The following is a 23,714-nucleotide window of genomic DNA, read 5'->3' as shown; positions in this document are numbered from 1 at the left end:
CTCTCGCAGCAGCGAGGGGGAAAAACGTCGACCCGCTGCGCTAAATCACTCGCCGCTCAGTGGTCTTCAAGAGAGGTGTGATGGGAGTAATGTCGTCTCTAACCTCTCCTTCCAAAAGCTCCCAGCGCTGAGGCCATTACGCCCTGCGGAGACGGAGAGACAATACGAACGCTGTGCTGGAACCCCCGCGGAGCCTCATAGGAGAGTTCAGATCACCTCAGATGGGAGTCTTCAAACCTGCTGCTCTGGTTTTTGCTTTGAGGTGCGGGTGCTCAGCACAATGTGCGGTTACAGGGGGAGGTGGCACGCGGTCTCCCCTCAACTGTGCCTCTGTTTTTTCTTTTCTTTTCCTGCACAAATCAAACACTTGCTTGCCAAAGAGTGCTGAAGCTTACGTGCTAAAATATACCGGGAAACTAGCATGAAAATCCCACCAATATAAAACCCGCTTTTGTTGAACATTTGGGATGTAAGTGTGGCAACCATGCAGCACTCCTCTGAATTGTTTTTTTTTTTTTTGTCAGCTGTTGCCAAAAAAGCAGGTTGAAGTAAGACCTTCTCAACACTGTTATGTTTTCATCTTAAAACAGCATTTTAAAACAAAAAACAAGTGTACAATTTTCAACTAGTCATGACCACAGACTGTATATAAAAGTGTTCGTAGCTTCCGGGTCTGAAAACTGAGGCCGATGTGGAAATGCCTTAAGCTGCAATACCACCGAGTGCCACTAGAGGTTGGCTCCAAAAAGTCTCCGGCTCCATAGACTCCAAATTCAAAATTGAAGTCAATACGTTTTTCCCACAAGTTATTTTGGTGTTGTTAGCTAAAGTCGCTCTTTCTTATTAGTTTTCTGGCGGTCCGAACTAGCAAGATGGCGCCGGCCAAAATCGTGAATTCGTGAGTAACTCACGTCCAGGCACTTTTTTATTGTTGTCTCTTGTTTCAAGAGGAAAACTTTGGTTCCAAACGTACATCTTTTTTGGTTTGTGACCTCTAGAACTTAAATAGTGTCTACTTTCAGCCTCTGACATTATTTGTCAATGAATTGCCAGTTGTTCCTGCAGAAACTGTTTTATTTGAAAGACTTTTAGTGACCAGAAAAGGAAAAATCAACATTATTTAACAAAATAAAGTAGCAAAAAAATCATGTATTCTTCTTTCCAATCCTGTCAGTCATCTTGTGCGTTAGTCATGAACCCCTTCAGGTTATCTTGTGTTTCATTGGAGGGGTCCCTCCATGGGAACCACTACTTTACAGTACGTTTGTGTGGGACAGCTCAGCAGCGACCCTGTCCCTGCGGGTCAGCGGCTCGGAGCGGAGTCGGCATCTAGTCGAGTGTGAAGTGGCCTCAGTGATCACCTCCCTCCCTTTTGTGATGCATCGTTGTCTGGCCAGAATCTTTCGAGTTAATGATCAGTCCTGCTGCTTTTGTCCGCCTCGGACATACAAAGCCTGCTGTTGCCCACACAGACGGGGTGCAGTGAGCCCGAGGAGAAAACAGTCGATGCTACCGGCTGCTCGGAGGGGTTATCAGTGAAAATATGCACCGTGATAACATCGGATAAATAATCTGCTGCACAGGAGGAAGGATTTGTTGAGATTGTTGTTTTTTTTTTAAATTATTATTCTGGGTGTTTCAAACTTTGAATAATCAAACTAAACTCAGAGGATTTCTTGTTGTTTAATTTTTAACTCCATTTTAAATGAAAAGGCCTCACCTTTCATCTCCTGCTGATCTGTTCCCTCGGGGAGTGGGGGGAGAGGAATGTAAGTGGAGGGCAAGGGTGTGTGTGTGTGTGTGTGTGTGTGTGTGTGTGTGTGTGTGTGTGTGTGTGTGTGTGTGTGTGTGTGTGTGTGTGTGTGTGTGTGTGTGTGTGAGAGAGAGAGTTCATTAGAAGTTAGGGTGTTATAGGGGGGTGTTGGGAGGAGTTTTGTTTTTCCAACTAACATGAGCAGTTGTGGGAGGCTAAGGTGTGTGTGTGTGTGTGTGTGTGTGTGTGTGTGTGTGTGTGTGTGTGTGTGTGTGTGTGTGTGTGTGTGTGTGTGTGTGTGTGTGTGTGTGTGTGTGTGTGTGTGTGTGTGTGTGTGTGTGTGTGTGTGTGTGTTTCTGTGTGTCTCTGAAGAGGTCATCTGGTCAGTTTGCCCATCAGTACTCGAGCTGTCTGACTGAGCATTCTCACCATCTGTATGACCTCCCCTCCTGACCGACCGGCTTTTGTTCCCGAGCTTGCCTCCCTCCCACCGACGTTTTTCTCACAGAGCACTGTAGTCCGAAGGGTCACTGGGCCGGGCCTTCATCATCAGTCTGCCCTCTTCTTCACTCGCTTTAATGAAGAGCGCTTGCTGTTTTACACTGTTTAACTTTCCCATGCAGGCTGAGCACTGATGCAACGTCACTACGGGTCTGAATTATTGTACAAAAAAAGGGGCTATATACAGATACTAATATAAAAACTGAGGGGTTAATATATATCAAAATTTAAATCTGATTTAAGTCATATAATTAATTTAATTAAAAGTTTGTGGATCAGAAAATGAGTAAAAGCAACTGCAGACCAATGTTTTAAGTTTAAGTGTAATTGTAGTAGATAGATGATACATAAATAGATATATAGATAGATGGATACATAAATAGATATATAGCTCTTCATTTGCTTTATTTCTTTATTGATTACATTTTTAACACCTGTTCACTACTCTTTATTGTACAACATTAAACACTGTAAAACAGTAAATGATGTCATTTTTCACTCACAGTTGCCCCTCAGCCATGAGGTGATTATGAACTGCCTGTACTAATGTTTGACCCGTCCAACCTGAGTGAGGAGTAAATCACCGTTAACCACTCGTTTAAATCTGCAGCCCGCGGGCTAATTACCACCATCGGGACAGAGCTGATGGCACCCGACTCCCTCTAAACAACACGTCAATTGCTGTCATCTCTTAAACTGTGTTTTGAGAAGGCGACTTTATGACGCCATAAAGCGAGCAAGGCCTCCGCTAAGTGACTGAGAGGAGTGTGCCGCTGTCGTCCATCTGTGTTTGTCCAGGAGAGGTGGGCTCTTCGCCGTGATTTGTGACAATCAATGTCAACACATCATAAATAATGGGAAAAGAATTAGCTGTGCACCTGCATCATCTATATATATATATATATATATATATCGCTGTATCTACCAGATGACGAGTAGAAGTGAAAGAAATACAATCCCTTGTACCCGAGACTCACTCATATGTTCAATATTCCGTTTTAAGATTTACCAAATATTTCCAGATTTGTCACTGTATTGATATAAACTGGTATAAAAGCCAGAATATTTTTCTGTTTCCCTAAGACCTCCCACAGCCCGCCCTCAGTCCCCTTGAGGTCCCCTAACCTCATATTGGGAGCCACTAAATAAAGCTGTGAGACATAATTTTGGACTCAAACAGCAGCTCCTGATTCTGCTCTAAGGCCTGGCTTGATTGACTTTTTGTATGTTTTTTTTGTATTTTTTTTTTTGTGGAAGACAGAAAAGGAGAGATGGGAGGCACTTGGACCATCCGTCACTTGCTGCCTCCAGCGGGCCCGGAGGGGCGGCGCGCCGAAATCTGATCGTCCCCTCCTCCCCCCTCTCTCCTCCCCGACGCTGCTGTTTGTCCCGGCAGCGCACAGCCCCGGCGCACAAGGCACAGGCAGCCAGAAGGCATCAGAGAGCGCGGCGGGACTGGAGGAGGAGAGCATGCGTCAAGTCTCCAGCAAGAACACTGACACACACGTGATGGTTCAGACTTCAAAATAAAAGCATAATCTGTATAGTCGTAAAACGGGGATTCTTTTGATGACTTAATTGTGATCCACCGGACTTTTTTTTATTTACCTACCTACTTAACGTATTTAACTATGAACTCAAGGTCATATTTGTTATTTGGTTCATAGTTTTTGTTTTTGTTTTAGCACATTTTACTGTTGGTAAAAAAAAAAAGTCCTTTGAAAATCTATTAATTTGTTATATCATTTTAAAGTGCTTTTATACAAATAACAAACAAAACAGGAAGGCAATCATACAATGGTGAGCGATAAAGGGAACTATAATGAATACAAATAGTATTAATAATTCAGCAAAATTTAAATCTGCTCGGCTCAGGTGTTTTTTGGCAGCCAGTGGGTTATAACATTTAATATTATTCAAAACATCTCATTCTTTGGCATATTATTAATAAATTATGAAAAAAAAAAATACTTTTTTATCAAACACACTGTCTCGAAACTGGTTAATGCATCTTCTCTCCTGTTCTTGAAAATGTGCGGATAGAGTTGTTCTGGTGGACTTTATTTTCATAGAATACATTTGACACTGATAATTCGTCCAGAAAAGCGTTGCGTCACTGAGCCCGCGCCTAAGCTTTTATTTTAAAAGTCAGTTACGGAACTCCTCCTCCTTTTTTTTTTTCCAGCCGGGCTGACTTGACGGCAGCACCTTGCAACTCGTACTTCAGAGGCAGCCAGACGAACTCAGCCACCAGTCCGAGTTGGTTGATCCGTGGCGACGAAACACACAACTGGCATCCGCGCCACCGGAGAGAAGCGAGGAGCCTCCGTTCAACGCGTCCCGTCCGTGTCAGCCAGCCACACTGCTCCGCGTTGGACACGATGAGCGCACTGTGGAGGTTTGGACACTGTGGACACTGTGGAGGGCAGCGTGGAGAGGAGAGCTGGATTTAGGGGGAGAAGTTTTGGTTTCGCAGCGGCGGTGCCCGAACCGTAGACTCTAGGCGTCAAGTCGTGAGGGGGATTTCTGACTTCTTTTTTTTTTCCACTGTCGCCAAACTGCGTCAGGACGTGAGGATTTTAAATTAGCTTTGTGGATTTTTTTTTTTGTGTGGACTTCACTGGAAAATAAACGCTGGGTTTCTTCTAATGAGCGACTGGTGACATCTGAAATCTGAAAGCTGCGATTTTCTGTCAAAACGGGACACTTTGGGTGAGAATTATTATTATTATCATTATTATTATTATTACTATTACTATTATAATCATTATTACCCAACACTGTCCCTCAGACTCTCAGACACGAGAGCTTCACTTCCTTGTAGATGCGAGTCGGACAGGTTGGAGCCTCCAGTGTCTGCGCGCTGAGGAGCCGTGTTGCACTGAAGAGTGTTGAGTGAAGCGTGGAGCTGCAGTGAGCAGCCCCGCAGCCGTGCCACTGCACAGGTGGCGCAGAGACAAACGGCTCCTCCGTCGTGCCCGGTCTGTGCGCAATTGGTGCGCCCTAGTACCGGTGTGAACCGAGAAAAAGGACGCAAACTGTGCGGTTTAAAAAATAAATAAAAAAAATTAAAAAAATGTTTTATCACTTTTGGTTTTGGAGCAACTGCCCCAGACTGTTTCTATTAGAGCTCATAAATGCGGTTTGCGCTGTGTGTGGCGCAGGTTCGTGTCTGTTGGTGAAATTACGCACGCTGTGAAAATAACTACACGTTTGGGTCGGAAAATATGTATGGCTTTCTCTGGAACTAGCAGTTGGATGAGTCCCTCCTCTTGTTTTCAATGAAAATCAAGTTGCTGAGAGAATTTTTCTCTGTATTAAAAGTACATTTTAACGCGTCATGCGGTCCAGTTTTAAAATACTGGCACTTTGGTTTCCATTGAATTCCTTGAATGAGGCAGATATGCCAGAAACAAGGATGTTTGAATGGAATTACGCACGTTTATCTGCCCATCAAGTTTGGTTTGTGATCCCCATTAGATGTGTTTGAGATGAGTTATTGATTCAAGCATATGGAATAATTTTATGTTATTATTATTGTCACAAAGTAATATATTGACTGTCCATCCTCTGCTTGTGGGGATGAACACGCCTTTTCTCCTCACTGCAACAGTGACGTCTTCCCAGGTTACCATCTGAAATATGAATTACCCATCAGCCTCCCTCACAGAGCCGCTCTGCCTTAATGCCTCTGATCATCTCTGAAGTTTCTCCAGAAAGCAGCACATCTCTTTTTTTTCTTCCTTCTCATTGAATGAACGAACTGTGCGGTTCTCTCCCCTCCGCAGCAGATCAGTCATCCCCTTCTTCAAACACACGTACCTCAATGGGATTCAGATGATGATTTCTTTTGGCCACTCAGCTCAGCTTTGAATCTCAAACATGTCAAGTCACAACCGGAGAAAATGACCAGATTATAGCACTCTGTACGAGATGGGGACGGGGGACGGGACCGAGGAGATATTTGGGACTCGTATTGCACAAAGCAAGATAATAATACTTTGTTTAATGCTGCAAATTAACTGTATCTATTGACCCGAGAAATCACACACTCCAGTTTGCTGTGTTTTCAATCCGAGTTGAGCCTCAGACACATTTTGGTTCCAAATGAGAGTCTGATTGCCTCTTTTCATTACCCAAATTGGCCTGAGACCATCTCTCTGCGTGCAGTTTTTTACTTCTTCTTCCTGTATATAAAGAGGATAACAGTCCATTAATTGGCTTCAACTTGTGTAATTTGAGAGAAAAGTGCATCTCTTTCATGCATAAACACTCATTCACTGTCATCTTCCTACAAGGAAAAACCCTTTGTGTTGCAGTGGTGACTTTATGTGGCTTATTTAGGAGTTTTACTCTTCTAGTATACGTCTGATTGTCAAGTGAAAGCTTTATAGAGATTCATTTTAAAAGCACATTATTCCTGAACAGACCTCCTACAGGCACTCAAAATTATAAGTAAGTTTGCAGTGGCTCTGTAAGGTTGTATCAGAGTTAAAACGGGTCCTTTTTAGGTTTTGTAATGATTTAATTTCCCACATTTTCTTCTGTAATCTTCACAGTATTGTCTCAGAGAGTTATCTATGTTCTCAGCACTTTTAAGTGTTTAAATCATCTGATTTTCTTTGGTTTAAGTGCTGCAGTGTTTCATCTCATAGGGACTGAAGTGTCCTTCTGTTTCCTTCAGAGGACAAATGCATGGTATTGTGGTCTTTTTTGCAGTGTGTGGGACACATGACAAGACGCTGCACCTCCTTCCACCTGGAGTCACTCTGCACCTCTGACAGCTTTAAAGCACAGAGCTCTCTCAGCTGATCGATATCTCCTCTCACCCAGGGTGCGTTTGAGTGAAGAGAGGGAGGGTTTGAAGGCACGGAGAAGTGTCGGAGAAGAAAATGTTGGAAAAATGCCCCCACTCTAGTGTCTATCTTTCTCGTCTCTCCCCATCTGTCCTCCGCTCAGCTGCTGTTTGCACTTCTGCTCCCCCCCCCTCCCCTCAGAAAAAAAAAAAAAAAAATCTCTAATCCCCCCCCCCCCCCCCCGCAAAATGACAAAGTCGATCCGGCACCCGGCTGTTGATTCCCCGGCTTAATAATTAAAGATTACTGACACTAGCGGAGAGGTGTGACTAGCATGTGACTTTGCCTCGCATTGATCCTCGGTGAGAGGGTGTAGGGGGAGTTTGGAGGGGGAGCTTGACAGGGATTTGAACCCCCGGCTGAAGCCCTTCTCTGCCTCTGAGCTCTTACAATGTGAAGATAGTTCTGCATGATTAATGTTCATGTATTATTCACAGCCGCCGTTGTGTTTCCCTTTCATGCTTTAAGAAAATATTAGCATGAAAACACTCCGGAGGCTTTGAACTCCTCGCTGGGTCTGTGGGATCCTGCACAACCCTCCCGTTCTTCTTTCTCTGATTTCACGTAACAACCTCAAATTAAAAATTAAAAATTAAAAAAAAAAAAAAAAAAGCAAAGTGGTTTTCCCTGGTTTTGCAGTTCATTCCTAATGATCAGCTCATCCACTTTGGCCAACATGTAATAAGAAAAGAGGAGACGAGGTTATAATTTTGTGAAGAAGGGGCATCGCTCCAACTCAGGGCCGTCATTTATCAGAGTTTGACGCTATCAGTCATGTTGCAACACTTGGCTGCTCCTCAGACTCCCAGTTTGTACACACGGCAGTCCAAACTGCTGCCCGACACCGGATTAGTCGATTTCCTAGCTGTTATTGTTTTCCAGTTTCTTCTCGCACGGTTCGACAGGCTATCACGCTGCCTCTCCAAACAGATCTACGCGTTGACGAGAACCATCTAGGAGGCTCTGTCAGCTGGCCCTTAAAAAAAAAAAAAAAAAAAAAAAAAAAAGCGTTTTTTTTTAGTTTTTTTTTAATGTGTGTGTCTGTTCTCTGCCAAAGAAAACAAAAAGTTTCGATCTAGAGCGGCTTGCAATCAGCTGCCCCCCTCCCCCCACGCCTGCAGAGCGAAGGCCTTTATCGCGCTGTGAAAACAAACCGCAGCAGCGTGGCGGCGTCTGGTGTTGTAAGGTGAGGATGAGGGACGAAGAGCTCTCCGGAGTGCACGCAGGGCACATAAAAGGCCGCAGTATGTTGCAGCATGAAAGGTGCAGGGGCAGTGGTTAGATTAGTGTATTCTCTCTCTCTCTCTCTGTGTGTGTGTTGCTTTATCTATTCATGTGCGTCTTGTGAAGTTTCCCTAGTTGGTGTTTTTTTTTTTGCGCAAAGAGAGCCTCGCGGTTTGTGCTGAGTAAGGAGCGGGTCACAGGTCCGCAGAGGGGAAAGAAAAACAGGACTGTTAAGACTTAAGACAACACAGCCTGCCTCTCTCTCTCTCTCTCTCTCTCTCTCTCTCTCTCTCTCTCTCTGGACCGTGTGCGCGCAGATCCACTTCAGTGTGCGCAAGGCAAAAGGTCCTGAGATGTTTTGTGCGTGTGTTTTTGGACCTTTTACAGCCGAGACGATGCCCACTTAAGTCTAAGCTAACAGCGGCAGTGAGTGTGTGCTTTTCTTTTCCAGGCTCTTCGCTCGGAGCTTTTCTCCGTGAGCCTCTGTGCATTCCAGCGTCGCCCCGCTCAGGCAAACATGAGGGCAGAGCACCATGCCGCCGCCGCCGCCCTGGTGCTCTGCGTAGGCCCTTCTCCTCCCTCCCTCCCTCCCGGGAGCCGCCGGGCACTTTGGGCAACCGATACTGTTCGACTTCTGCATTCCTTATCCTGCAGGAAGATTAGTACATCCGTGTCGATCGGTCGTTAAACTATGCAGAAGAAGTGTCTGAAGCAGAAAAACAAGTCCTGTGGAAGGAATAACAGGATATTCTCTCTTTAACTAATAGCATTAAGATATCTTCTTAATGAGATTGTATTCCAGTCCGGGGATGTGGTGCAAAACTTGTGTCCAATTTATTTGGTCATCTTAACAATCAGGTGCTCTGAGAAAGTTCCCTGAGAGAAAAAAAAAACAACAACTCAGAATAGGGATTTCCACCCTAATCCCTGAAATCTGTGACGTCAGGTCAGAATATGGGAGCATGTGCGCACAACCCAAGGCCCTTCTTTTGTGTTGCGTTACATTTTACAGTCTTGTGTCGATTTGTTTACTCATTGCACGTTTTTCTCTCACCTCCTTTGAATGAGAATCTCCTGATGAGCATATCTTTCTCATTCATCTGATTGAGTGTCCCCCCTCCCCCCCCCCCCACCCTCTCGCTGTTTGTTCTTCCAGGTCGGCGGGCGGGGAGAGTTGTCGGGACACTTTCTTTCTTAGCGGCGTCCGTGGTCGCCGTTCTGCTGGACAGCATGCGAACGGAGGATGCTGTCTGAGTTGGAGTCGGGCCTCGCTGCTCTGCGCCTCGCCTCTCCATCCAGAGGAATGACGGCTCTGTGGTGCCCGCTTTGGCTCTCTCTCCTCCTGCCGCTCTGCGTCGCGCCGGCCAGGCTGCCCACCGCTCAGCCCACAGGTAGGACACGGAATCGAACTCGTGCACATTCCTGCTACGTCGCACCCTTATATTCTGGTGATTGCGGAGAAAAGTTCAAACACGCGAGTTAAACGCTTGCAGCATTTTTTTGAAGCATCGCTGCTGGACAGTTTTGTGTCCCCAAAGAAATCTGAGTAGAAATGTCCCTTTTAAAGCCTTGCGTTTTCTTTTAACAATAAGAAAGGAAACATGAGGTGTCACACATGAATTTAGCACTTGGTTTCGGACTAAACTTTTACATTTCCCCACAATTAAACCACAAAAAAGCAACACAAAACCCGAGCCCAGAAGAATCCTCCCAAAGCCGGATTCACATTAAGTCATAAACGAGGATAACATTTTTTTTAAAAGGAGCCTGAAAGGGTGCCTGTTCAACAACATGAAAGACAGTGTTCAGCTCGCACATTCGCTTTCTCCTCCTCAATTGTTCATTGCTTCATTTTCCATAAGCTCCTAATATGACATCTGCTCAGAACTACACTCGTTTTTTTTCTTCCTGTGTTCATCACTTCAAAAAGCGTATTTTAAAAGGCACATTTATTGTTTATGCGAATGTGGCCTTTTTTTTTTGTTAATATTTTTTTTTTTACGATGAGGATTTAATTGGACTCTTCTCGGTTCGCTGAGCTTAGCACGATTTTTTTCACTCTTTGTTCTCAAGGCAGAGAAATAGCCAAAGATCAATCCAAAGTAAACGTTGACTGTGTTTGCTTTAATCTCTCCATATTGCGCACAAAAAAAAAACTAACACAGCGGAGTAATCTTTTTCTGAGGCGTTAGCCAAGAGTTGTTTTTTTTTCTCCCCTCCCTCCTTTTTTTTTTTTCTGTTTTATGTGAGAGTTATTTAAAATGAGTCTTTGACACACTTTACATGCAACAGTGCATTAAGAAAGACTAGGAGCTTTCTGGAGAGGACACAGCTGTCTTATGAAGCTCAGATACCCTGTGTGTGTGTGTGTGTGTGTGTGTGTGTGTGTGTGTGTGTGTGTGTGTGTGTGTGTGTGTGTGTGTGTGTGTGTGTGTGTGTGTGTGTGTGTGTGTGTGTGTGTGTGTGTGCGTGCGCTCGCACGTTTTTTTTTTTTTTTTTAAACTTATGCGTGTGTGTGTGTGTGTGGAGTATATTGTGGGTATCGTTCAAATAACTGAGGTCAGAGACTTTGACTTATTTCTGATTTAAATACCTGAATAGGTTTTTACATTTTTAAAGGTTTTGTGTTAATCACGTCAATAAACACAACTGTCATGTTCTCTTCATCTTTTATTCTGACATGAACTTTCCATAAAATACTGAAAAACCTGCTTTAGGCTGATATGACATTACTTTGTGTAAATTTGGCTTTCTATTACTTAAAAAAAAAACCTCCCCCTCCTCTCTAACCCCCCCTCCACCTCTCCCCCATGTAAAACCCCAATGTTACCATAGACGTTCTGTGATCCTGTCTGCCTGATTGCTCTCCCTGCTGGGAGCCATCACAGCCAATCATGCTTGGCATCATCTTAAAAAGCTGAGTGTGTGTGTTTTTCTTCTTTTTTTTTTTAAAACCCCCTGCGGGTGGCGGGTGTTCGGCCTGTGATCCCCGTGTACCTGCAGCCAGATGCAGCCGCAGCGCACACCTTCAGAGGAGGACGCTGCTTCAAGCTGCTCATGGTTGTCACGTCGGGGTGTGATGATACATTTGACGTGAAGTGAATGCTTATTTCTTTCCGCCTCTGCAGGACCTCAAAAGGTCTTCCACCTTTTGTCGTGATGGAAGTTACTTCATGGCAACAGATATATAAAAGTTCTTTCATGGGTGTCCCCCACTTTGATTAAGGTCAGGAAAAGATAATGGTTCAGGTTAAAAGAAGTTATTAAAAAAAAAAAAAGAAGAAGAAGAAGAAAGAAATCCGCGCAGACATTTGCTTCCTCGCTGATTCGAACGTTTATCTGCGGCTCAGTCAGACTGGAAATGAGGGCAAATAAGGTTAAATCCTATTAGAAGCTGCTAGCTCTCTCTGGTGCTCTTTTGAGTAATAATATTGAGGGAATATGCAGTAATACTGCAAAAAATACTCCTGTTACCTGTTAAAATATTGCATGTACATTTTTATTTCACGCACCAGGATTAAAAATCCCAAATTTTAGGTTCTAAGAGTGAAAAAAAGCATAAAATCTGGAACTGATTTTGAACACATTTTTTTTTACCTTTTAGTTTAAAGTAGTTACACCTTCTTTTATAAGTTCAGAAAATTACTACTTTGCCATCCAGGTAAAGTTTTTTTTTTTTTTTTTTTTTTACCCAGTAGCTGCATTAATTTACCATCTTTCTTCATCTTGATCTGATAATCTGTTGCCTCTGATAATCTGGGCTCTGATTTTTAAAGATCTTAATGATTTAGATAATGAATATTTATGGTAAGTGTGATTAAAAAGTAAGACAAATATATCCTTGGTGGCTTTTTCTGGTCATAATAATCTTCACCTTCAGGGTCCACGTTATGATCTCGTATCTGGCAGTAGTTTTCTATACGATATGGCGATTTGACAAAAACGGGTCCATCCCCACGCCGCGTCCTCCGTCCTTCCCCACGCAGCGTCCTCGCAGCGTCCTCCTTCCCCTCGCAGCGTCCTCTGTGCCTGGTCGGTATCTCCGGCCCGCTCCTCGGCTCCCTCGCGGCCCTCTGGCCTCCAGCAGAGTTCCCCACATCCACAGATGGACGAGCAGTGGGAGCAAAATGACTGTCGTTTACTGGCAGATGGCACGATTTGCCCCCTCAGCCGCCACGACGCCGGGCTGCAAAGTTGTCGGTTGGGTTTGTGTTCTCCGTGCGTGTGTGTTTGCGTGTGTGCGGATTAATGTGTGTGTGTGTGTGTGTGTGTGTGTGTGTGTGTGTGTGTGTGTGTGTGTGTGTGTGTGTGTGTGTGTGTGTGTGTGTGTGTGTGTGTGTGTGTCGGGGTCAGTCATGAGCAGGTGATGAGGACCAAAACGCCCTTGAAAGTTCACAGCCTGGCCTGTAAATATTGATCAAAAGTAATAGGTTGCCTTTTAATATTTCCAAACGGTTTACTTGTTTTGGTCCAGCTGTTACATATTCATGATGAGTGGCTGTGACCTCTGACCCCTGTGAAACATCGTAGGCATGTTTTATACAGGAAAAAGAAGCAGTCATAGAAGAAAAACGGCGACTACTGATGGTAAAACGGGGCAGCATGATGGATGTGATTATAGACTTTAAATATAAAACATGTCGTGATTCACGTAGAGTTTATTTCCCAGAATTCCTTGCAAACAGCCCAAAAAAAAGAGCAGAAGTACCCTTTGACAAGTCTTCTAATGGGGCTGAAACAAGCCGTCCAGAATAAATCTCAGACTTGGTCTGTATTTATGCATGTGTGAGGTAAAGCGGTACTGTGGTCTGTGTGTGTCTATGCGTGTGTCTGCAGTGTAATTCCCTATTTCCATTAAGTCCACCATTATGTTGTCTCAGTGCGCCGCCTTGTTTATTTCTCCAAAGGCTGGTGGCATTTCTAAACGCTGTGAAAAGAAAAATGTTTGAGGGGCCAAATTGAGCGATGTGAGAGACTGATGACAAAGAGCAGAGGCTGTGTGTGTGTGTGTGTGTGTGTGTGCGTGTTATTCCTCTCCCGTCTGTGTTTACTGACCACACACACACGCCCCCCCCCGCTGGTGTCCCGTACCCCGTCGAGATCAGATGAAATATGCGGCTCCTCGGCTGCGATGCTTTCTGTGAAACGGCAGACGTACAAATTCAACACGTTCGGTTTCAGCGTCTCTGTGTGTGTGTGTGTGTGTGTGTGTGTGTGTGTGTGTGTGTGTGTGTGTGTGTGTGTGTGTGTGTGTGTGTGTGTGTGTGTGTGTGTGTGTGTGTGTGTGTGTGTGTGACAGCAGGCATACATGGAGGCTGCAGCAGTGAACCGAATGTTATGTCTGTTGGAGCAGAGGCGGGTTATAAAAGATGAAAAAAACGGAGACGGAAATTAAAGGATAGCGGAGTTTGTGTTTGGGCGTGTGTGAGTGTGAGAGAGACCATGAGTGGGTGTGTGTGGTCACCCTGCCCCTCCCTTTCAGGGAAGAAAGCAATACGTGTCATTTTTAGAGACCGAAAGTATTGTGTGACATCCAAACAACCAATTAGTTCTCTCTCTCTCTCTCTCTCTCTCCCCCTGCCCCCAACACACACATACACTTCCCTTGATGGTGGCTATGTTGTCCTGAAGGTAGTGTGTGTGTGTGTGTGTGTGTGTGTGTGTGTGTGTGTGTGTGTGTGTGTGTGTGTGTGTGTGTGTGTGTGTGTAAACCAGCAGTTTCAGTGCAACTCCTGCAGCTAGTTTTTAGCTGCCCTGTTCTTCATCTCATCTCTGGAGAAAGTTTGCTGTGTAAAAACAAACGGATACAAGTTTCATCTCTTCTTCTGTTCTCCTAGAGATCCTTAAGGTTAATCTTTTTTTTTTTCTGTCGCAGCTTTAGTTCTCCTCGTTTCCCACCAGGAAAGCCCTTCTTATCAGCCCATGTTTGCCTGCAGTCAACCTGAGTGCTACTTAAAATAAACTCATCCAGTTGACAGTTCATGCTTTAAGGAGTCTGATCTTATGGTGATGTTCAGGCAGCTGCTGGGAAATGGGAAACTTCCGATTTAGTAACATCCGACGTCCCAGTTGAGAGCGCTCACATGACCACAACAAAGAGGCAACATCTAACGGCAACAATGTAACAGCCATGTGTGAGAGCTGAATGACTTAAATTCAACTTTAAGTGACTTGTTTTTTGCGACTTTCCTCGTGCGAAATTTCCAGTTTGAGAGGCGTTCACGTGATTCCTCCCTCTCTGAGGCCGCAACTTTCCCCCTTCCCAGTTGTATTTGAACGCACCATTACCCAGCATTTTGTCTCGAGTGATAACGTGACGGTAATGTTGGTGACTAAAACACGTCTGCTGATGAAGCTGCTCCTGTTTTTAACCCACAAAGAGACACTCGTGCTTATCCAGTGTGCATTTATATGGTTCCTTCCTCGAGTGTCCCGGTCGTCTTATTTACCGCTGAGCCGCCCCTACGTGCTTCCCCCTTCTATCCTCCAATTATGCAAATGAGCACTGCTCCATGTGCAGCTCTAACATGGCTCATTCATCACAACTTTCTCGGAGTGGCTCTTCTTCTCCTTCTCCTTCTTCTTCTCCTTCTCCTTGTCCTCCTTCTTCTCCTCTTCTTCTCCTTCTTCTTCTTCTTCTCCTTGTCTCCTTCTTCTCCTCTTCTTCTTCCTCTCTTTCTCCTTCTCCTTCTTCTTCTTCTTCTTCTTCTTTGTTGTCTTCTTTGTCGTCGTCTTCTTCGTCGTTGTCTTCTTCTCCTTCTCCTTCTTCGTTGTCTTCTTCGTCATCGTCTTCTTCGTGGTCTTCTTCTTCATCGTCATCTTCTTCTTCGTCGTTGTCTTCTTCGTCGTCGTCTCCTTCTCCTTCTTCTTCTTCGTTGTCTTCTTCGTCACCGTCTTCTTCGTGGTCTTCTTCTTCATCGTCTTCTTCTTCTTCGTCGTTGTCTTCTTCTTCGTCGTCTTCTTCTTCTTCTTTGTTGTCTTCTTCGTCGTCGTCTTCTCCTTCTTCTTCGTCATCGTCTTCTTCTCCTTCTTCTTCTTCATTATCTTCTTCGTCTTCTTCTGCAGCAACATTTCGGAGTCTCTGGACGAATGTTCATTTCCCTGGCAACATTATCAGAAAATCTTTTTGCCAAGCGTGGGAAGCGTAGCGGCCACACAAGCTTTGGAGTATGACGATTTGTTGAACAGTGGCGGTTCTATCCTCAGTCCATCAGGCGCTTAATCCAGTAGACACTCAAGGCACTTTTCTGGATCGGAATTAAATATTAGAGACAACTCAAGAGTCCCATTAACGAGGCGATCGCAGCGGAGCGACGTCTCCTCGACTCCCGTGAGCAGGTTCCGCCGGATTTACCGTCTGCACGCTGAAAATCTTTAAGGAAGGCGCTCCGATAAATGATGCATTCACAGCGGCATTTAAACATGTTGCACTTTGTGTCGTCTCGCCCCTCTGAGCACATTACGCATTCAAGGGATTTTCATTAAGCATCTGCAGAGTACTACTGTCTAGACGCGGTGTTTTTTCAAGGATAACACACAGCAGAGCGGGGAAAAAAAACAGCAACTTGTTGCTTAGCAAAATGTTATTAAAGGTTTCCATGTCAAATCTGATGGGAAATTGGTCAGAATGAATAAACCATGAAACAAAAAGTGCCCCGTATCAGAGGTGTTCTTTCTCGACCACATGTAGAGTGTGAACTCCTCTTTCAGGTTAAACGAGCCTTCAGAAACCCGAGCAGGCAGCTGTAGATCAGTAGGTCACTGTCAGACGGCGGCCTTCGTACGAACCTCGTCTGCAGGCCACAACCGCACATGTATTAATGCACCTCATTAATGCCCTTTGAAATCCTCCCTGCACGCCGCTCGATGAATTATGGATGAAAACGCCGACCTGTCTGTGCGTTTCTGCTCACGTCTTGCCTCCTTTCTGTCTGTTTCTTTAAAAGCTCATGCACACACGGACATGATGCGACACCCAGACAAACACGCTTTTAAGCCTTTAAATCCTCCCATATGACGGCTCATTTTCTCTCTCTTTTATTTGGGGAATGTTTTCAAATCTCCACGCGTTTCTTAGCAGCCTTTTTTTTTTTTTTAGCCTAATGATGTCAACACACACACACTTGTCTCTCTCGTAAACACACCTGCACATGTCCGCCGCTCCACCTCTGGCTGCGGTTCAACGCGGCTCTTCGCCCGCTGGCTGACAGCGGCGTTGACATACGGCGGCTTTTTAATTACAAAGCTCCCCTTAAGGAAATTGTTGAGATACTTAAGAGATAAGGGCAGACATGGAGGGGAACAAAAACGCTCGTTGTGTCGGGAATCAGGAAGGCGTCTCTTGGAGGAGGAGGAGGGATGGGCGGAACGGGGGGAGTCAGCTGGAGCTGCAGTTGAATCTGACAAAATATGATCTGTGAAGTGAAGTGACTGGTCGACAGTGTTTTATTAAAATGTCACTTTATTTTATTTTTTTTCACTTTTTTTCCCCCGCTGACGTCTGGATATATGGCCGACATTCGTTGAACTTTTTCACTCGATTGTGGTGATTACAGAATGCAGCCATTGTACACCGTGCATGTTTGAACTTGTTTGTATGCGAGTGTGTGTGTGTGTGTGTGTGTGTCTTTGCTTCGAGCCAACCCCATTGGAAGCATTGGAAGAGTCTATTTTGTTGCTGGCAGAAGCAAACAGATGGCAGGTTGTGTGCTGAGCTGTGAGGAGTCCAGCGCACGCACGCACACACACACACACACACACACACACACACACACACACACACACACACACACACACACACACACACACACATAGACCAAGACAGAGACCATTCAGGCTCTTCTCTGTCCCACCCGTCACTCAGCCACTCGACTGCCCTCGTGTTCTTATTTCCCTCCATTTCCTTGTTGTTCTGTTTTGTTTATTATTAACTTTAATTTGATTGGCTCTACTGTTGTGTGTTTGTGTGTTTGTGTGTTACCGTCTCATCTACATTTATACTACAAATCCTAGTTAAATGAAATTAAATATTTGATTTGGTGACTATTGGGTTGCCAGTAAGATTGTGTAAAAGACCAAAAACTGGACATTTCATTCATTTTTTTTCATTTTTTTTTTATTGTAGTTTATTTAGGTTAGGTAGTTACTTTATTAATCCCCGAGGGGAATTTTTTTTTCTTAATACTTAATATTAAGTATATTAATAATAATTATAATACTTAATATACAGTTAAGCTTAAATCAGAACAATCTGACAAGCTACTCGGTCTGGATTCAGAAAATAACACAGATTTTGTTAAACTGTCCAACACATGAAGTGTTTAACGCCTTTTACGTATTGTTAACACAACATATTTCTCGTGTTATTATTTAACACATCCATTTTTAAGAGTGTAGATTAGATTTATTTAAGGCCTTTTTTTTCTTTTATGGAAACACAACCAAATACCCCTAATATTTATGAAGGCGAGGTCGTACACGCGCTCACCAGCATATCCGAGGGCACGGTGACATAATACAGCCCATATAACATCACAATGTTGCAATATAACAACAAATCTCATGATAAATATTAAAACTTCACAATTACATTTTTAATGTGCTCTTCTGCTCCTCCTCTTAAATCACAGCTCTGTCTCGCCGTCGCCGTCGCTCGCAGACCGCTAAACCAGAAGCAGAGCTGTCTGGCTCTGCTTCACCCCATTTACATTTCTGTGAATGGAAACAGAGAGCCAGCACACTGTTTAACGTCGTGTGTGTGTGTGTGTGTGTGTGTGTGTGTGTGTGTGTGTGTGTGTGTGTGTGTGTGTGTGTGTGTGTGTGTGTGTGTGTGTGTGTGTGTGTGTGTGTGTGTGTAGGGGTATGTGTGCTCACCTCCTCGCTCGTGAATGTGTGTCTCTTTCATCTTCTTCCTCCCTCTGTTGTCCTCTTCCTCCCTCCTCTTTTTTTTTTTTTTTTCACACATCTGCTCTCTCTGGGCCTTCATCATCAACCTCCTCCTCATCCTCCCAAATTCAGGTCTGCAGCATTGGCATGACTAATTAAGGACAGTAAAGTCACAAAAGAAAGACTGTAGTGGTGTTATTATTCAGAATATGTCACTAGAAATGGTCTGTAGATGACAATAAATACACTAAACAACAATATGCAGTTCTTTATTTCGGTATCTCGGCGTGTTGATGCGTCTCTCGTCGCACCTTCACATGAGCTTCTGTTTAAAGCTCCCTCACATTCAGGGCAGCTGACACATCTCATATTGAAACCAAACTCCCTCCCACGTCTCCCTCTCTCACCCCCCCCCCCCCCCCAACTCTCCCCTTATGTTATTTTGCCAGGAGACCTAAAATAATAAACCTTTGTATCGTCTGCGGAGCGTAATGGAAGCCTTTTCCTTCCCTGGAAAGAAGCGAGAGGGGGAGACTGTTGTGCTGGCTAACAGCAGGGCAGTGACAGTAGAGCTGACTCCAACTTTTTTTTTAAGTGTTTTTAAAATAACCCACGTCAGAAATTCTTTCAAAAACTCCTGTGAAATGCTAATTTGGAGTGTGGTGCATTGTGGTAATTGGCTGCATTTTTTTTCTCCCCCCCCCCCCTCGTGTGACAACTTTCTTCCTTGTCGCTCGTGCAGCACGCAGCGGGCGATCGTCATCACAGAGTCGGTCTGTGTGATAGCCCTTTAAATCTTTGCTTTATTTCAGAAGCTTTGCAGAAGCTCCGTCCGAGCGTCACCCTGCCTCCGATTTCTTTAAGGGGTCCTGATGTCATTAGCGACCTTTATCGACCTCCCTCTCTGACAAGGAGGAAGATCAACAACACTGATAGAAGCTTTGGTTTTCTGATGTCACTTAACTGACATAAACTATAAAGTCAGACTTCAACAACTGAGAACACAGACTGAAAAATAAGCAATAGAGAACAAAACTAAACACTAAATCTAAGGAGAAGGGATCAACTGAAATGCTGCTTTCTCCCAAACTGTTATTATTGTATGTTTAATTAGTTTTATACACATTTCAAGTTGTTTTTGTGTATACTGTAGGGCTGTGTGGAATTAACATTAATTAAACTGCATCTAAAGCTCTTATTTCGACAGCAGATGTAGGTAGTGCTTGAAAAAAAAAAAAATCTTTTTTTTTTCCCTCTACTTGCAATTATTGCAAATTTGAGCTTTTCTTTGGTTGGTTTTCTCCATTTATATCATGATGTCATCATTCTATAGTTTTAAAAACACATTTTTTTTTAATTAGGCACTACCTCTCTTCAGTCCCTCCAGTTCCCATGTTCATCTGCGGCCTCGAACCGTCGTCCTTTGAGCCGTCTCTCTCTGGAACAGTTGGGAGTCAAGTGTGAACACTTTGCTCGATGGCACGTTGGCGCCGCCTCAATAAGAAAAGCAATTGAACATTTTGATGTGTGAAGTACTACACTGTCGCATTGTGCTACCGAGGAAAAACTCCATTGACTCTTTTAATGAATGGCAGAGCTGGGGACTGTTAGTGGGACACATGCAGGCGCTGTCACCATGGTTACTGAAGGGGTTGCCAAGAGACAACAGGCTGTCCGTGTACCTGAAGGGCACAGCGGAGTGTCAGCCTCAGGTTGTTTATAGGGAGTTATAAAAGCTGGAAAGGATGTCGATTTTTGCATTGACCCTGGTTCCTACAGGATGATTGTGTGAGTAACGATGTCTGGAGACAACTGTGCTGCAGTTGTTCTGTCTCCCGAACAGAGGCTTCTCTCTCCGGTCAGTTTGTGAGGGTGTGAGTGGAGGTCGGTCCTGGAGGGAGGGATGATGGGATTAGAGGCTTTCCTGCTCCCGTAAGCAAACACAGTTTAACAGAACTTCATTCAAGAGTTTCACTGCGTTCGGACGAGGACCCGAAAGGGGAGCGATGTCGATACTGACGGTCGAGAGAGGAAGAGGAGAATACAGGCAGGAGCTCGACGTGGTTGGTTGTCGAGCAGCAGGAAGTGTTTGAGGCTGCTGCTGCAGGTGATCAGAAGCACATGGCGGCTGCAGGGAGACGCACTAATAAACGGCATCGTAAACAGAGCAGTAAACGCTTTTACGTCCTGCTGATCCTGACCAAAAGACACACACACAACCTTTCTCACTGCTTCCACCTCCTCGGACCGAATACATTTTCATCTAAAGTAGATTTTTATTTTCATGACATGTTGTGTTTTCTTCCATATTTTTTTTTTTTTTTTTAACAATTTGATGATTTTCAATCAGTTCCACTTCTGATTGAGGGGAGCATCACAGCTTCTGATCACCTTTATCAATCCTTATTTCCCCCAGAAAAACAGCTGGACACCAAGAAATGGCTCTAACATTATGTCATTATTTCCATATTCTCTTGGTTATTCAATTCGGTCGAATAATTTTACAACTCTGGTGGGAAAATGTTGAACTTTTGAACTGAAACTGTATGCGGAAGCCTTAATATAAATACAGTGAGTCTGGGAATCAGCCTGTAATGTATGTTTCATGTTTAACTTTTGATAGTTAAATCCCCAAAAAGAACACAAAGGACACAACCTTGGTGTCTCCAGTGTCCTGCAACATGTTTGTTGTGCTGGTAGCGTTTATTGAAAGTGAATAAAACATGTTAAATGTGGATGAAAAGCTCCCGACAGATTAATTAACTAAGTCCAGATGACGTTTATCTCATTCACTTCTTCTCTGAACGCACAGCAGAATAATCCAGACTGTGTGTCTGTGTGTGTCTGTTCAAAAGACAAGTGTGCCTTTACATTGATCACATACCATGACACTGATGTCTCTGTTACCTCACACACACACACACACGCTGCTATCACCATGACACCAGAACATACCGGGCATTATTAGTGGGGGAAGGTCATCATCCCAGCTGGAGATTATCAGAAGAGAGTGTGTGTGTGTGTGTGTGTGTGGGGGGGGGGTACACACACTTGCTTCACTGAGAGGTCAGGGCAGGGTCGCAGTCGGGATGAGCGGAGGTCAAAGTCCGGCGTCTCATCGTGCTGTTCGGAGACAGTTTCCATCAGCTGTTTCCGATGACTTCTTCATCACTTTGAACTTTAACGAGCTCTCTGCTTTTCCTCATCAGTTCAGATCATTCAGAGTTAAAATTCTGGATGTACCCGAAACATATCCAACCTCCAGATCTGTTTCCCCAAAGAGGCCCTAAACCAGTTGACTTTTGTATTTTTGCAATATCCCGCCCGCTCTCCCCGTCCAGAGAACATTAGGAGAAGTTGCCTCCTCAATCAGAAGCTGTGACGTCAACATTCGGAGCTCCGAAAAGCCGCCTTGTAATCAGATTGGTTCCTCCGTGTTGTTTAGGGAAGTGTGATTATGTTGTATAGCAGCCGCACACACACACTCCGCAGACATCCTGGCTTTTGTGGGGGGGGGCCGAGGCTTCTTACACTTTGTCTGTTGAATTGAAACTAGGCCAGTTCGTCTTTGGAATGACAATTACTGTGGACCGAGGAGCCCGGGCCCTATTCTGAGGCTGCAGGGGTGGTAGGGTGGGAATGAAAGGAGCAGAGGCGACTGGGCGCTGCCAAGATGCTCTGCATGTACAGTAGCTTCCGATGCTCGTTAGCGTGGCTGAGCAGAGGGGGGCGGAGGAGGGAGGGTGAGAGGCTGGCACAGGCCGGGGCGGGATGTTTGGAGGCAACGTCTATCTTCAACTTGATTTTTTTTTTTTGGGGGGGGGGCTCTTTTGATAAAGCTCGGCGAAGAATGGAGGCAACAAGCTGGGGAAACCCTCCCTCCTCCCTCTCCTCTCCTCTCCTCCTTGATCTCCGCCGAGCCATCCCTCCTTTTTTTTCTCTCTCTCTCCATCTCCTCCTGGCAGGCCTCTCTCTCTCTCTCTCCGCGACGGTGTGAGGTTGTCAGCCTGGCCCAGATTAAGGGCATTGTCCGAAGGTATTTACATCCGGCCAAACCATATTAAACAGAGATTAGGAGGTTTTTCACTGAGAGAGAGAGAGAGAGAAAAAAAAAAAAAAGAACGAGGGGGGTAAAAAAAAAAAAAAGGAGTTTCTCCAGGATGAGCAGGATTTTCACTCTGAAATGGAGGAAGAGAAATGTGTTCTCTTTATGGAGGAGGAGGAGGAGAGGAGGTGCTGGTGGTTGTTGTTGTTGTTGTTGTGGTTGGTTGGTGGGGGAGGGGGGGGGGACCTCCACAGATCCTGTTCTGAAGGTCATGTGATGCTGGCTCGTCTGACGGGGTGTTGGGTTTGCCAAATGGTTGGCAGCCGCTCCGGTTTTTTTTTTCAGCATAGGAAGCAAAAGTAAAAGAATGTGTTGGCGGGACACGGCGAGCAGACGGGCTGCTGTGGAGGACATCACGGTCTGGACCGGGCTGGCTGGCTGCCTGCCTGCAGCTCTTCAGGAAATATCTTTTAAAGAGGATTGCATGACCTTACAACTTGCATATTGTATGTGATATTGTGCATATCATTTCTATAAGGTTGCAGCTAACGCTCATGTTTAGTATTAATGAATTTGATGATTTTTTTTTATATTATTATTATTATTATTAATTAACGCTTCTTTTGCTTAAAAATGAGCTAAAAAATTTTTTTTTGTTATTGATGAATCAACAACTTTTTTTTTATCTTTAAACTCTACTCAATAAATGAATCACTGACATCGGAAAGAGAAGAGAAAAGCTGTTTCTCTTGTAAATTTTCAGGACACTTTAAAGACCGACTTTAAGCTTTATCTTTGAACTTGTTTTGTGCAAAAGATGGTGGAAATGTTTCTAAATTCTCAGCTTTGTTTCAAATGAGATGAACAAAGACATACAATGCCGATCACATGTCCCCACGTACACACTGCAAACATCTACTCCCAGCTTCACACGCACTCCAACAGGCCATGCACGTTCTCCAAAAATGTGGAAAGTATTTCCTCTCCGGTCCGCTCTCGTTCAGTAGTGGAAGCAAACAACTAATTACCTGTAATAAAAAAGGCCATTTGTCGCAGGGTTTTTTTCTGGTTTTGGCCGCTCTGCACATATTGGAAACATTGGCCTTGTTGTATTATTAGCTAAGTGTAGTGAGGAGGAGGAGGGAAAAGGGCAGCCTGATAAAGATAAATGCCCATCTGGAATCCATCACTTTGAAAAGCAGCTTAAACTCCGATATGGTTTGAGAAGGTATGTGCTGCTGCGTTTCTACCAGACTCAATAAAAGTACCTGTTAAGACCCTCTAAAGAAGGAGAGTCTTGTAATCTCTCCCTGGACAGCCTGTTTGAACCCGATGCAGCTTCATGTAAAGCAGCCCGAACGAGACGACGTCACCGAAACGGGGGCATCATAAATCAACCAGGAAGTTTGAAGGACTCTCAATTGACGAAATGTTTTTTGAGGACACAGGT

At 44.5% G+C, this 23,714-nt stretch overlaps 1 protein-coding gene across 5 annotated transcripts in view; it reads left to right on the top strand.

Moving 5' to 3' along the window:
• Positions 1-4,515: 4,515 nt before the first annotated feature.
• Positions 4,516-23,714, top strand: part of fgfr3 (fibroblast growth factor receptor 3) — a 63,319-nt gene continuing 44,120 nt past the window's right edge. For all 5 annotated transcript variants that reach the window (XM_069719556.1, XM_069719557.1, XM_069719555.1 and 2 more), the window contains exons 1-2: positions 4,516-4,966; positions 9,491-9,725. In XM_069719556.1, coding sequence (XP_069575657.1) covers positions 9,578-9,725 — 148 coding nt within the window. In that variant the 5' untranslated portion in view covers positions 4,516-4,966; positions 9,491-9,577. The remainder of the gene's footprint in view (positions 4,967-9,490; positions 9,726-23,714) is intronic.

Source organism: Brachyistius frenatus, unplaced genomic scaffold, assembly GCF_029030835.1.
Source record: "Brachyistius frenatus isolate BFR_SWC_R1_liver_20210118 unplaced genomic scaffold, ASM2903083v1 Contig_217, whole genome shotgun sequence".
NCBI lineage: Eukaryota > Metazoa > Chordata > Actinopteri > Embiotocidae > Brachyistius > Brachyistius frenatus.
The sequence above is the reverse complement of the archived record's forward strand: the minus strand, read 5'-3'. Positions and strand labels throughout refer to the sequence as shown.